We start from the raw sequence: 14,934 nt of genomic DNA, 5'->3' as shown, positions 1-14,934 counted from the left end.
TAAATAAAATAAAGATTATCCCTGATCCTAGGATGTCAGAGCCTCATGGCCCCTCACCCCTCCTGCCCCTTCTAAGGTTTTGTACCTAATTGTGTACTTGTGATTTTATGTTTCTTTTTTCAAAGAGGGCCCCCTCAGTACTCAGGTCCACCCTTGTATGGACTTGTGAATCTTCAAGAAAAGAATCAGCCCTTTATTTTTTTTTCTCCAAAAAATCTATGGACATGAGGTGTCAGAAGCCCCAGACCCTTTGGTGCAGATCAGAGATGGGACTGGGTGCTTCCTGGGGCTGCTGCGAGGGCAGATGACTAATGTGGGAAGGGATATAAATATTCTAATGAACGGGTTTGTGAAAATTTACGTAACTTCTTTTATATTTAGCAGCTGATGTGTTGTCATTTGCTTCCATACCACTGTTAATTTAATTTGGGTAATTTTGGAAATATGAATTCATAAAGCCACCTCTTACTTTGAGAGAAGGAGAGTTCTTGGTTCGGAGGGTGCTGCTTGCCATAATGGATGAAATTAAGCTCTGCGCCCACATGGGCTTGAGGGAACCAAAAATCACAGTTCACATGTAACTCATAGTGTTAGAAAATGCCAGAAAACAGCGACTTAGTATCCCCAAAGGGTGAAATTTTCAAGGTTTACTTCTGATGTACCTAATGCTTCTGGGCCGAATTTAACCCATCTGCTCAATCATGGCTATTCATAATCATGGCTCACGGAAACTTTAAAAGACAACAGCTAAAACAGAACTTACCATTGGAATAGGCACACTTTTCGCTGATGAAGTGACAAGTACCACTAGGCAGGTGACTGAGTACGAAGAACTTTAAAATTTTTGTTAAAATAGCTGTTGTATATATAGCTGATGAATGCCACAAAATTATTTTGACTCATAATTTTAATTTGGGGGAACTTTCTGGAAGGACAAGAATGTTTGACAGGTTGAATCGAGCAACGATAACACAGATGCATCCATTTCTGATCAGGCCGCTCTCGAGTCCTATGAGTTTTCCTGTGTGTGAAGTCGATTCCTACAAGGAGAATAATTCATGCGCTACCTGCAAAAAATTTTTTGGCAGTTTCTTTTTACTTTTAACTTTTCAAGAGATTGTAACACTTGTGCTTCCTTATTTCGAACTTTTTCAAATGCTAGGAATTCTTCGATCATGTGAAGAAGCTCTGGGATGATGAAGGCGTGAAGGCGTGCTTTGAGAGGTCCAACGAGTACCAGCTGATTGACTGCGCACAATAGTAAGTCAGCTTCTGAGCATGGCCAGGCCTCTCTGAAGCTACCCTTTCGCCCTCGGTTATGCTGCCCTCCCAAGGTCACTGAAGTCTCTTGAGTGCAAGGAACAAAGCATTAACATCTTACTACAGAAATCAACTTTTAAAAGGGCACGGGTTTGGCAGATGGAAAACTGAAACTCCAATGGGAATCAGTGTTTCAAGGAAGAACCAGAAGCAGGTGTATTCATTTTACCCAGACCCTTGATTTCAGTTCTGTTCGTCTTTTTGCTTTCTATAAAATTACAGGCATATCTGTAAATTAGAATGTACTTAGATATTCGTTATTATATTTTCACTTTGGAACAGGGCCCCCAAATTAAATTTTAAAATAATATCCACATCTGCAATTGAACCCAAGCTCTTACTTAAATAAGCGATCATCCTATACATGTTAGAAGTAGACTAGAACCTTGAAAGTGGATGGTAATTAATAGAATAAGTAAAGCCTTGATGAAAAAATGCAATGAGAAATATGAAATAAGGAAAGGACTCTGGTGCCTAGGCTGGCTCATTGTTTTTCCCTGAAATGCTCATTTTCCTATTTTCTTTTGCTATTTTAGATTCATTCTATAACCATTAGACAATAGTGGGCCCAAGAAGAATGTTAATCAAGAACTTCTAGATATGTTTGCTATTTTGATAACAAAAACTGTATTTAAAGTTGTTTTATATAACACTTGGGACAGCAAGAAATGAGCGCTTTTACATTTTAGGTCTGTAAACTCTAAAAATTCATACCTGTGGAAGAGATTCCATAAGCATACAATCTGGGAATTCACAGTAGTTGGAACCCCCTGCTGGAGCTACACTGTGAATACTGATTTCAAGGACAGGGTAGCTGTGCGTCCTCCCCAGCCCCTCCTTACCCAGAGTTCAGGCACCATCCCCTCGTGACAGGCACCGAGAGAAGCCAATGACAAGGGCCCGAGGACAGGGTCCTGTGCGTGTCCCAGGCAGTGACAGGAAGCCAGCCTGGGGACAGATGGGTAAGGGAAGAGTGGCCAACTCTCAAACACATGAGAGAGGTCAGTGAGGCCAGACCCTCCCAATTGCCAAAGGTCCTGCCAAGGACCTTGGGTTTCTTCCAAATGCAGTGAGTGACCATCGGTTCCATGAGTGAGATTGTTGGGGTCACTGTGGCTGCTTTGTGGAGTATTAGAAGAAGGGAACAAGGACCCGAGCAGGATGGCTCGGGTCAGGTGCAGCCATGGAGGTGAGCCCTGGGACCCAAAGGGGCAGAACGAGGTGGTGAATCAGAATGCCGGGGGCAGAAGAAAGTGGGGATCAAGGAGGACAACAGGGAAGGTCACGGTGCCATTTATTGAGAGGGAGGAACCTGGAAGATGTTGTGTATGGGAGGACGGGGGACAATATCAAGCCCCGGTTTGGAGAAGTTAGGTTGGAGATACCTGAGGGGACTCCCAAGGGGAGAGATGAAGCAGACAGCTGGTTGTAGAGCCTGGAGCTCAGAATCGAGACCGGCAGAATATATAGAGGACAGGGTCCTGGACAAGGAAATTCAATCCCCAGAGGCTGGTTTCAGGAGGAGGAGCCTAAAACCATATCCAAGAAGTAGGCAGAGAGGGAGTCCTTCAGAGGAGAGGGGAGGATCTCGGGGTTGAGATGGGGGAGGAGTGATGATGTTAAGATTCGCTTAACCTCCTTCTTATGGTGACCAAGAGCTGGCTCATCCTCCCCCCAGTCCATGTGCATTTGGTGGGCGGCACATGTGTCTAGGAAGCGCTCTGGGTGCGGCAGGGGTAGTGAAATGGCGATGCAGCCCCCACCTGCTGCATACATGCTGAAATGAGCACCAAAAGCATTAATGGCCCTCCACTGTATATGCTGAAGAAACTATTTATTAATTAAAAATTTCTGTGAATTAGAAAAGTATTTAAAATTTCTCGTCTCCTGCCATGCTTCACCAGTCCTTCAAGACTTACCTTAAATCAATATTCCCTTTTTAAATCAGCGTGCCCTTTAGTTGACATTTGTGGATGCACTGCTGTGGTTACTCTCCTGTCATTTGGTATGTACATTTGCTTCCACAAGAGCCAGACTCGGTTAGGTTTGGAGGTGGAGTGGGGCAAGGTTCCCAGTGGAGCTCAGATGCACCCTGGGAGGGTCTCAGGAGGCACACCACTCCCCGAAGGGCCCTTATCTTTCCTCGGGCTCTCACTAGCTCTTTCTCGAACATGTCATCTAGGTTGTTTAAAAGCCACAGCGGGGGCGGGGGGGGGGGGCGCCTAAGTGTCTCAGTCGTTAAGCATCTGCGTTTGGCTCAGGTCATGATCCCAGGGTCTTGGGATCGAGCCCTGCATCAGGCTCCCTGCTTCTCCCTCTCCCACTCACCCTGCTTTGCTTGTGTTCCCTCTCTCACTGTGTCTCTCTCTATCAAATAAATAAATAAAATCATTTAAAAAATTAAAGCCACAGTGGTGTTGTAGAGATGGAAAGAATATCCTAAGTTAATGCTAGCGATGGAAGTTTCAAGCACAGCTCATAATAATATTAAATTCACTTACACTGGCATTTCAAGTTGATGGGAATATGTGCTTTCTCATCCTTTTCCAGTATTTCTTGAGCAGAGACGTCGTGAGGGAGCGCCACAGTGCTACTCAGTATCAAATTATTCTCACACCACTCCAGTAATAGAATGAATGACTTAATTTAACGTAGAATATGCAGATATAAATTTTTTAAAAGGAAGAAGTGGTATAAGCCTTGACAATAGGCAGTTAGGATTCAGATCTCAGCTCTGCCACTGACAGTCATGTGAGAGTCTGGGCAAACTCATGGGGACAATTATGGGTCCCATTCTCATACGGCTCTCATAGAATTAAACATGTATATCTCCAAAGTCCTCAAAATAGTGCCCGTGAGCCCGTCAGCTCTTGCTGTTACATCACCAGTGTGGAAGCTGAGGTCCAGAGAGGTAAACTAAGGCACGTAAGACCAGAGTTTCTCAGAAATAGGTGTCACAGAGCCAAGGTCTGACATTCCTTCGGTCCCATCCTTTTAGATTAGTGAGAGCCATGGGCACACGCTGCCTCGCTCGTGAGGTCAAGACTCCCTCCCCAACTTGTCAGGAACGAGGCACCGAAGCTTCAGCTGTGGCTTTCTTAACTCTGGGTCTGGCAGAATCTCAGAAAGCAATTCCCTGCCTAGACCTCACTATCTAAGTTAATCCTAACTGCTACAACATTGCTTTCTTTATCCATTTTAATACATGTGGGAATCGAGTTGGATCAATAGCCTTTGTCTCTTAATACCTGTTGTTTTTCCTCTAAACTCAGATTTTGAGGTGGGGATGAGGGATTTTAAAAAACAAGGAATATTGCAGTAATTTGTTAGACCAACATAGGGCTACCAAATTTTGTGTTGCCAAATTAGATGTTAAAGAAATAGAAGCTGCCTCCACCAGTCATCAGCATCCCTCCAAGAAAAGAAAGGACATGTCGGCATCCAACCAATGAAGTGACGTGATCTCAGAGGAAAGCCCTGAGACTTGTCCAACCCACGTAATCTTTAACTCCTCAGGGAATGTGTCTTATTCCTCCTAAAATGTCCAGGTGAATATTCTCTCATGAAGTCAGTGCTCAGTAGGTGCTATTTGAAATAAATGAATTCGCAAAATAGGAGCCTGGTATTCACTATGGTACTTGAGAGGAAAAGCTGGCCTGTCCCTATAAAAGTACACAGCCCACCCCAGATTCAGGCTCTGTGGCCTCCTTCCCCCTTGCAGATCCCCAGCATTCTGACACGTTTTCTTTTTTCCTTTCATCAAAACTGCTCTGAGAAAAGATCTGACTTACCTCTTGGTGTGAATTTGAGTCACTCTGTTCCCTTGCTCAACAGTATTGCATTTTGAACCTTAACGCTTATTATAAAGGGAATAATTCTAAGCTCCATTAAAGTAATTTCTTCCATGGCAGAAGCCAGGAGAATATTTTGGGTAAGAGGTGCTTCTCAGTGATGCTGAAATTCTGTTAAGGCAGAGCTGCCCATGAAGAGTCTGGGAACGTCTGGCAGTTCCTTAAAAGCTTATACACAGAGGTACCCAGCAGTCCCACTCCTGGATATTTACTCAAGAGAATTAAAAACATACATCCAGGGGCGCCTGGGTGGCTCAGTGTTAAGTGTCTGCCTTCGGCTCAGGTCATGATCCCAGGGTCCTGGGATCGAGCCCCGCATCGGGCTCCCTGCTCGGCGGAAAGCCTGCTTCTCCCTCTCCCACTCCCCCTGCTTGTGTTCCCTCTCTCACTCTCTCTCTCTCTGTCAAATAAATAAATAAAATCTAAAAAAAAAAAAAAAAAAGCATACATCCACACAAAAACTCATACACGGACGTTCGTGGCTGCATTATTCACAAGAGCCAGAGTGCAAACAAGCCAAATGTCCATCAGATGATGAATGGATACACAAAACAGGATCCATCACACAATGGAATATTATTTGGAATAAAAAGGAATGAAGCACTGATTCATGCTACCACATAAATGAACCTTGAGAACATTATATTAAGTGAAAGAAGCCAGACACAAAAGGCCACATATTGTATGATCCAGTTTATATGAAATGTCCAGGATAGGCAAATCCACAGAAACAGAAAATAGATTACTGATTGCCAGGGGCAGGGAAAATGGAGAGTGACTGCTAATGGGTATAGGATTTCGTTTGGGGATAATGGGAATATTCTGGAATAGGAGGATAGTATTGATAGTTGCACAACCTTGTGACTATACTAAAAACCACTGGATTGTACAATTCAAACTGGTGAATTTTATATTATGTGAAATACATGTTATGTGAATTATATCTCAATCTAAAAAAAAGGAAGATTATGGAGGAGGGAGGGATTCAGGGCAGGAAAAGCAATGGGAACACTGGTCAAGATTGGCAGGATGGGGGACAGTGTCCTCGCTGAGCCGGGGGTCCTCTTGTCAACGACAGATGAAAGTCTATGCCTGCATTTACAAGGCCTGCTTTTTATAAGGCCTCCATCAATCACAAATGCATGCCACTCCAATTCTGCAAACATATACAAGCAAACGGGAACCCCCAAATTATAAAGCACCTATGAAATGAAAAAAGCTATGGTGATCTTTATTATGCTATTTGGCGTGCAAGGAGTGGAAACTTGCTCAGGCTACTTCAAGAAAAGGGGAATTTGCTCTGAGTCTCTCTGGGAAACCACTATTGAGTCAAAGGCACTGAGGGGACCAGCTCTTCTGTTCCTGCTGTCTGGGCATTGCAACTTCACTTTCCCTGTCTGCTCTTCTCATCCCTGGATCCTACAGCAGGTGCACACTGTAATCTGCAGGCCAGATCCCAGAGGAAACAGAGAGATCGATTTTGCTAAAAGCCAGGCGGCCTGCATCTGGCCGTAGCCTTACCTGCTGTCCCAGGGGCCCACAGGTCCAGTCAGTGGCCACCCCCACATCCTTGAGCAGAGGGTGCGGTAAGGCGGGCCAGCCAGACTGCCCTGCTAGAGGAGTGTGGGAACAGTCATTATAACTGAGCATTAAGTATTGTACTTTGGGAGAAAATGAGTGTCTTCGAAGCACCGAGCAAGCTGTGCAAATCACCAGAGATTATATTTTATCCAGAATTGCCCAGTTCCCACTGTGAAAATTAAAAGACAGTCTCTACTGCATTATCCCCCAAAATGCATTTCCTCTAAGTCCTAATAATAAGTGATTATGTAGCCATGGAAACAGCTATTTTGGGAGAAAGAAAATCAGAGAAAATTGGATCTTTAGAACAGGTTTATAAAATCAGACTTTGCTTAATGTGACTTGAAACTCCACGGCTCACAGTGTAGGTTCTTAGGCTTTGTACCAATTATTTACATGATGAGCACTTCTAGGAGTGCACCCATTTGAATAATTGGTTTTAGAATACTCGCAAAGAGAGAGAATATTCCAGAAAAAAGGAAATTCAAGCCAGGAGAAAGGTACAGGGACTTTCTGCTGTGTCCCTGTCTGCCTTTGGCCATCTGTCAGGGGTCCTGATGACATTTCCCACATTTAGTCTCCAGCACTGTTTGGTTCTCATGGCTCCAGAGTTCCTGAATCTAAGCTTTCAGGACAATCAGGAAACTATTAGCAAAAATGAAGTTTCAACTTCAAAGTTGCTTTTTTTTTCCAGGTCATTTTAAAATAAGAGAAACTATAAGTTAAAATGTGTATGTTACTATATACTGTTGAACTCATTAAACATATAATCAAACCGCCTGGGGGCACATAAACGTTCTTCTCAGCTCTCATTTTGACCTTCATCTCTAACCAGATTTGTTGTCAGATTTATTTTCTTGATCTGCAGAATTGGAAATGTTCCTGTTTATGGGCAGTACAGTCCACTTTTTTTTAGGTATGAAGAATAAATTTAGTGGCAGGGCGAAGTAGGTAGACCAGATAGACTGTCGGTCAGCCCCCGGTTATATCCATTTCTCCCACGCCCGTTTGGAAACCCTGCCCTGAGAAGGAATTTTGAAGAGGGCTTGCGTGGTACACATGCTTCCGTGTGAGCAGGAAGCCTACACCTCTCCCCCTGCGTTTCCCTCACGCTCCCCTGCGACCACACTCACACCCCTTCTGACACCAGACATGTGAGGTGTTTTCCCACTCCAGGCAGTGCATCACGACACCAGCTGGGTGTCCTCCCACTCAACTCAATTCTGACGCTGTCTACCTGGAACCCCTGTCGCATGTCGCAGGTTAAGGGCTCGGTCCTATGAGGTTGCCCCCACTGCAGACACCAGGCTCAAGGGATAGGTGATCTACAGCGTCTGCCCTACTATTGACAACTCACAGAACTCAGGGACACTTCCTCACATTTACTGGTTTATGAAAGGAAATGATAAAGGATACGGATGAGCAGCCGCATGAAGAGATGTGCAGGGAGAGATCAGGAGGGGTCTCGAGCACAGGAGCCTCTGTCCCCGTGGAGTTGGGATGTGCCATCCTCCTGGTGCGTGCAATGCGTTCACCAGCCTAGAAGCTCTCCAGACCCCGTACTTAGGGAGGCTCCATCACCTCGGCATGATCTATTCTTAACTCCAGCCCCTCTCCCCTTCTTGGAGGATGGGGTGGTGGGGAGCTGAAAGTTCCAAGCTTCTAATCATGGCTTGGTCCTTGCAGTGACCAGCCCCATCCAGGAGCCCACCCAGAGTCACCTCATTAAAACAAAAGATGTTCCTGTCACACAGGAAGGTACAAGGGATTTAAGAACTAGTATCAGGAGGGGCACCTGGGTGGCTTAGTCGTTAAGCGTCTGCCTTCGGCTCAGGTCATGATCCCAGGGTCCTGGGATCGAGTCCCGTATCGGGCTCCCTGCTCGGCGGGGAGTCTGCTTCTCCCTCTCCCACTCCCCCTGCTTGTGTTCCCTCTCTCTGTCAAATAAATAAAATTAAAAAAAAAAAAAAGAACTAGTGTCAGGAATGGGGGCAAAGACGAAGTATTAGAACAGAAGATGCCCCTAGCGCTCTTCCCACTTAGGAATTTACAAGGGGTTCAGAAGCTCTGTGCCAGGAATCAGGATCAGAGACCAATAGGTATTTTTTTTTCCTATTTCTCACATGCGTAAAAAAATTTTTTTAAATCTTTCAGAAAACTACTCCCTTGAGTGGAGAATCCTGGTGGGTTCCCACACATCACCTCATTTAATCCTCATGCTTCCTATAAAGAGAGGATGCTGAGATGGGGCTACAAATCCTGTCCCTTCCAGCATGTCACAGTAATTTCTGGTGTTTCTCATTCCCCAGATATTGTTAGATTCATTTTGAAGGCTATGAAAATCAAGCCTTTGAACTATATATGGTAAATAATAATAATGTTTTTGCTGCCTTAGAGCTCTATTTCCCCAGTTATTTCTTAGAAATAGAACCCTTGTCAAACAGTGTCCTGTGCGGTGTACCAGCAGTGAGGAGCCCAGCGCGTCACCCTTAGCCTCTCCCATGGTCCTTACGGTGGCTCAGTTGGTGGCGAGGAACACTCCACAGGGCCCAGCTTAAAGACTAAGGCCACTAGGGCGCGTGGGTGCCTCAGTCAGTTAAGTGTCTGCCTTCAACTCAGGTCATGATCCCAGGGTCCTGGGATCAAGCCCCACGTCAGACTCCTTGCTCAGTGGGGAGCCTGCTTCTCCCTCTACCCTTCCCCCCTGCTCGTGATATCTCTCTCTCTCTCTCTCAAATAAATAAGTAAAATATTTTTTAAAAAATAAATAAAATTAAAAAAAATAAAAAATAAATGAAGACTAAGGCCAGTTTCCAAAGTTGAAGCTGCAGGACCAAATGCAATTTGCATCAAATACCAAACCAAAGTCATATTTTATTAGAATAAATATAGCAAATGAAAGCGGTATTTTATTAGAAATTTATTTTAGATAGCCACATGGATCACATTTACTTTGTATAAGATCTGTGTGGCCATTTTGATAGAAACAGAATTGAAACCCAGTGCTCATAGATGACAGTTGAGTCTTTCACTAGGGCTCAACGTCCAGTTACTTCCTGCTGGGGAAAGGGTGTCTGGGAATACTCTGATTTATGTAGATGAGTAACAGCAAATAGTAGCAAAAACAGGGTTTTTTGTTGGCTTTTGTGGGTTTTTTTAATGTGCTTTGTAATCACCAGAAACATTTTAAGTTAAATGATGCCGAATGTGAAAAGGAGAAGAGTAAGAAATTCTCTTCCAAGTTGAATTCCTAGCAGCCTCCTCACATTTCTAAATATAAATGCGAGGTCTGATAGACACTTAGATGTTTTGGTTTTTTAACTTTTAAATGCACAAAGATCGTCTTTAAGACAGAATTCTGTTCTGTGCCGCATTTTCACCAGTGGTGATGTGGCAGTTGCTCATTTGTGACGAGCCTGGGCTCAGCATGGAACGGGTCTTGATGCACGGGACGCCGCATCGTCCGTGTCCCGTGGGAACTTACCGTCGTGGTTATACTGCGGGTCAGGCGCGGCGCCATCTGGGCGACGGCCAGTGCACCCCTACAGCCTTCCTGCCAAACGGCACCACAGCTGCCAGAAGTGGAAACTATGTGCATAACAGCTTGATAGGAGCTGGGAGCACACAGGCGTTCACATGTGTCGAAACTCAGCAAAGGTACACTCAAGAGTTGTGTTTCTTTGGACCTGAATTGTAACCGCAGACGAAAAAAACTGTGAACAAATATTGATGTCTAGACAAAGATCTGCATGTTGAAGTATTTAGGAGGAAGTGAAGTGGTGTCTGCGATTTCTTTGAAATGCATCAAAAGTAAGGTAGAAAGATGGATATGTGATTTTTTTTAAAGTATGGTGAAATGGTAATGGCAAAATCTAGATGGTGGGTGTTCAAGCATCCACTATAAAATTATTTCAAGTTGTATGTTTGAAATGTGTCATCATAAAATGTAGGGGGAGGGATATACACGTGTACAGAAGTCTACAGAAAAATAAATTACATAGCAGCACAAGTTAACACATCAGTGGTACTCCACACATTATAATATGCCACATAAGACATTTGCCTGTAGGGGGGCGTTATTACAATTCTCTGAAGTGTTTGCTGAGTTCTTTGAAACATTTCCAAGGACCCCAAGGACCTCAGATTGAAAACCACTAAATCGAGGATGAACAAAGCGTACAGCTTCAGAGAGACTTACAGGTGTGTCCCAGATTTCTGAGCCTCCCCGGGTAGCTGCAAGATAGCCCACAGTTGTAGAAATTTGCGAGGTGGGGCAAACAAATTAATCCTCACACTAACCCAAAGAGGAGGAAAACAAATCGCCTAAGAGTACACAGGACCACACCGTGCCGTCTTATGACTTCATTTATCCAGGATTTCAAATCTTAAGCCTAAAGATGTGAGAGACTATTTTAGGTTAAAAGTTCAACATTATGTGAGCTTCAAATGTGTGTCAGGTGCCACCAGACGCTAAATTGTAAAGGTGATGAGGCCTGGCCCTAAGCTTATAAATAAGTGGATTTTCACAAGGGCACCCATTTTCTCAGATTCTGAAGCCACTCTCATCTGCCTTGCATTTCCATCCAATTCATATCGTGAGCATAGTTTGCAGATGAAAGCCAGGATAGATGCTTTTATAGAGGTCCTCGTGGTTCAAGGAAGTGAAAAGGCAACTCACAGAAGGGGAAATATATTTATAAATCATGTATCTTATAAGGGACTTGTATCCAGAATATATAAATAACTCCTACAGCTCAGTAATAAAAGGTTAAATAATTTTCATATTAATGTTGTCATCAATTTTAGAATGAGCAAAGGATCAGAATAGACATTCCCCCAATAAGATAATGTAAATGGCCAGTACATCTTCATGAGAAGATGTTCAACAGCATTAGCCATTGGGAAATGCAAATCAAAACCATAATGAGATTCCACTGCACAGCCACTAGGATGGCTATAATCGAAAAGTCAAATAAAAACAAATGTTGGCAAGCATGTGTAGAAATTGGAACCCTCAGATATTGCTGGTGGGAATACAAAATGGTACAGCCGCTTCAGAAAACAGTCTAGCAGCTCTACAAAAAGTTAATCACAGAGTTGCCATGTGACCCAGCAGCAGTTCCACTCCCAGATACATATTCAAGAGAATTGAAAACATGCATCCCCACAAAAACCTCAAGACAAATACTCACAGCAGCATTATTCGTAAGAGCCAAAAAGTGGACACAACCCAATTGCCCATCAGTTGATGAATGGGTACACAAAATGTGGTCTGTCTGTACAGTGGATTATTATCGAGCTATGAAAAGGAATGAAACACTGATACAGGCTATAACATGGAAGAACCTGGGAAACATTATGCTCAGTGAAAGAGGGCAGACACAGAAGGCCACATGTTGTATGATTCCATTTCTATGAAATGCCCAGAACAGACATATAGAGACAGAAAGTAGATTAGGGTTGCACAGGGCTGAGGGAGGGTGCGGGGGCAGATGAGGAGTGACTGCCTGACGGGTACGAGGTTTCCTTTCAGAGTGATGAAAATGTCCTGAAAGTGATTATGGAGATGGTTGCGCCACTCTGAATAAGCAAAACACCATTGAATCGTGCACTTCAAATCCACCTTAAATTGACATTTTTTTAAAAGATTTTTTATTTATTTATTTGACAGAGAGAGACACAGCGAGAGAGGGAACACAAGCAGGGGGAGTGGGAGAGGGAGAAGCAGGCTTCCCACCGAGCAGGGAGCCCGATGCGGGGCTCGATCCCAGGACCGTGGGACCATGACCTGAGCCGAAGGCAGATGCTTAACGACTGAGCCACCCAGGCGCCCCGCATCTTAAATTGAGATGCCCTGTTGGAACTCGCTTAATTAAATCTTACCTTGGACACCTCAGTAAAATTAATTTGGAGACTGCTGATCATTGGGATTTCCTAATTCCAGGGCCTTTCAGTTTAATTCCAAGGCAGGGGAAGAGACTCCATTCAAAAGTGAACAATTGCTTGATTGAAGTTCATATTCCTGACCCTGTACAGTGCATTCTGGTTCATCTGTGCGCTCGAACTGAGTGTGGCGACAGTCGTAACGCTATGGAAAGCATTCAGTATAAGACTTTTAACATTTCACATTTTGCACATGCTTCCTTTTTAAATCAGTTTAAGAGAGGAAAGAGAAGAAATGCAAAAGCAAAAACACTGATTGAAAATATGATTCTCATGCTGAAAAGATGTCATCAAGACATATTAAATCTCTAAAAAAGCATTGTCATGGAAGTTAGCAGGTAATTTTATCAGAAGTTATTTCCGTGGCATTTTGAGTTACTCCTTGCCATGCAGAACCTGACACCGTAACAACTCATTAAATATGTGTTGAATGAATAATAAATCTAATCAAGTTTTTTAAACTCTTCCTTATGGATGGTTCACGTGCCGTTGTTGACTGCTGCCGTGGAATTGTTGCTTACCACTGCACCTGGACCCATGCCCCTGCCTCATAGTAGGTGGTCAAGAAATAGTTGTTAAACGAATGGACTTTGATAGCTTTTCTTTCTCTGTGTTCTCTACCATTCGTATTCACCATTCTCATGTATACAGAATCAATTTTGCCGTAAAGCTCAGATCAAGGCACGGTATCTGTTCATAGAAGCATTATTCAAAATAGCCAGAAAGTGGAAACAAGAAAAATGTCCATCACATGATGAATGGAGAAACAAAATGTGGTCTGTCCTAACAATGGAATATTACTCAGCCCTTAAAAGGATTATTGATGGCCGCTACTACATAGCCTCCTTTAGGACAGACATGTCCACCATCTCAGCGAAAACTGTATACCGTAGCAGTAGATCATACAACCACTTCCCTCCAGTAAACAACGAGACCATGTTCACAGTATCAAGAAATTTATTAAAGCCTCTAAATCAGATTTAGCGAGTAAGGAAGCTGCCCTTTGATAGCACGTCAAAGAAACAGGGAGAAAGAAAAAAAAAACCTTCCTTGGGATAGTATGTGTGTCAGTGGTTAGAATTACATATCTTTCTTACACCAGACCACATTGATCACATAATAATTAGAATCTGTGGTATCAGTGAAAAGCCACCTTTCAAATGCAAGTTTATTCTATTATTATTTTTAGATTAAGGAAATCTAAGCACAAATAGAATGTCCATTTGCCTACTAGCACTTTTATTCATGTGACAACAGTTACGTGCATGGTATGCCTTTGTTGCTTAATCTGTTTTGTATTACTGTGAATCTGGAATTAATATTTTGCATTAAGGTGAATGTTCTGCATTACTTCTGTGAGGAAGGAAAGAAAGAGTCTTCATATCAGCTACCTGAGACAAGTGGTAACTGCTAAGAAAGAAATTGCTTTGCCATACTCTGCCAAAATGCATGCAGTGACTAAATATATCTTCTTCTAAAATCTACAAGATTTAATAGGCCGTTTTTGCAAAAAAGAAAATTTTTTATTCTCAACTGAACATGTTTAATGACATCTCATATCTCTTTTAAGATCAGAAACTCAGCATGAGATGAATGTAGATTGGAAGGTCTGTTTCTCATTCGGATTCTTCCTCTGACACATGGTGTGATCTGAACAAATCGTATACTTGGTCGCTGAAAATAGAGAGCCCACGGGGCACCCTTCCACAGAAGGCTCTACCTACAGCTTCTTTCTCTACCCTTGGTCAACCACATGCTTCCACAATTAGATTCTAAAGGTCGGCTTCCTTGTAAGGACCTAGGGCAGGTAGTGGGACACCGTCCTGGGCCACTGGCAGAAAGGAAACACCAGGATGCTTCCAGTGAGCAGGAACCATGTTGACTGCAACTTGTGGTTGTTTCCTTGTTCTATTTCATGTAAGTGACATTGAAGAATTCACAAAGTTTCACACTGTAGTGTAAGGTGAAATTCATTTGGCTATGAGTTCTCCTTTAACCCCTGAACTACTCAAAAAAAAAAAAAAAAGTATGTTTTCCTTTTCCTGCAGTATGCTAAGATTCACTATTTATTGTTTTCCAGATGTTAATTTTGGCTGGGACTTATTATATTTAGGACAGGTTAATCATGTCCTGAGGCAGCCTGGTGGGTCCTAGAAAAGAAACCACCACAGGTGGAATTCATCAGGAAAGCTCAGCCAGCACCTCCAGGAGAAGAAACCCTGGGGGAAATAAATACCCT

The 14,934-nt window shown here is 43.3% G+C and overlaps 1 protein-coding gene across 4 annotated transcripts in view; it reads left to right on the top strand.

The window, feature by feature from the left end:
* GNAL (G protein subunit alpha L) overlaps positions 1 to 14,934 on the top strand; it is a 149,183-nt gene that overhangs the window by 99,144 nt on the left and 35,105 nt on the right. For all 4 annotated transcript variants that reach the window (XM_054510376.2, XM_064577997.1, XM_045887098.3 and 1 more), the window contains one exon: positions 1,163 to 1,260. In XM_054510376.2, coding sequence (XP_054366351.1) covers positions 1,163 to 1,260 — 98 coding nt within the window. The remainder of the gene's footprint in view (positions 1 to 1,162; positions 1,261 to 14,934) is intronic.

This window comes from Mirounga angustirostris, unplaced genomic scaffold (assembly GCF_029215605.1).
Source record: "Mirounga angustirostris isolate CCGP_5_RB_7025 unplaced genomic scaffold, mMirAng1.0.hap1 SCAF_14, whole genome shotgun sequence".
Classification (NCBI taxonomy): domain Eukaryota; kingdom Metazoa; phylum Chordata; class Mammalia; order Carnivora; family Phocidae; genus Mirounga; species Mirounga angustirostris.
The sequence above is the reverse complement of the archived record's forward strand: the minus strand, read 5'-3'. Positions and strand labels throughout refer to the sequence as shown.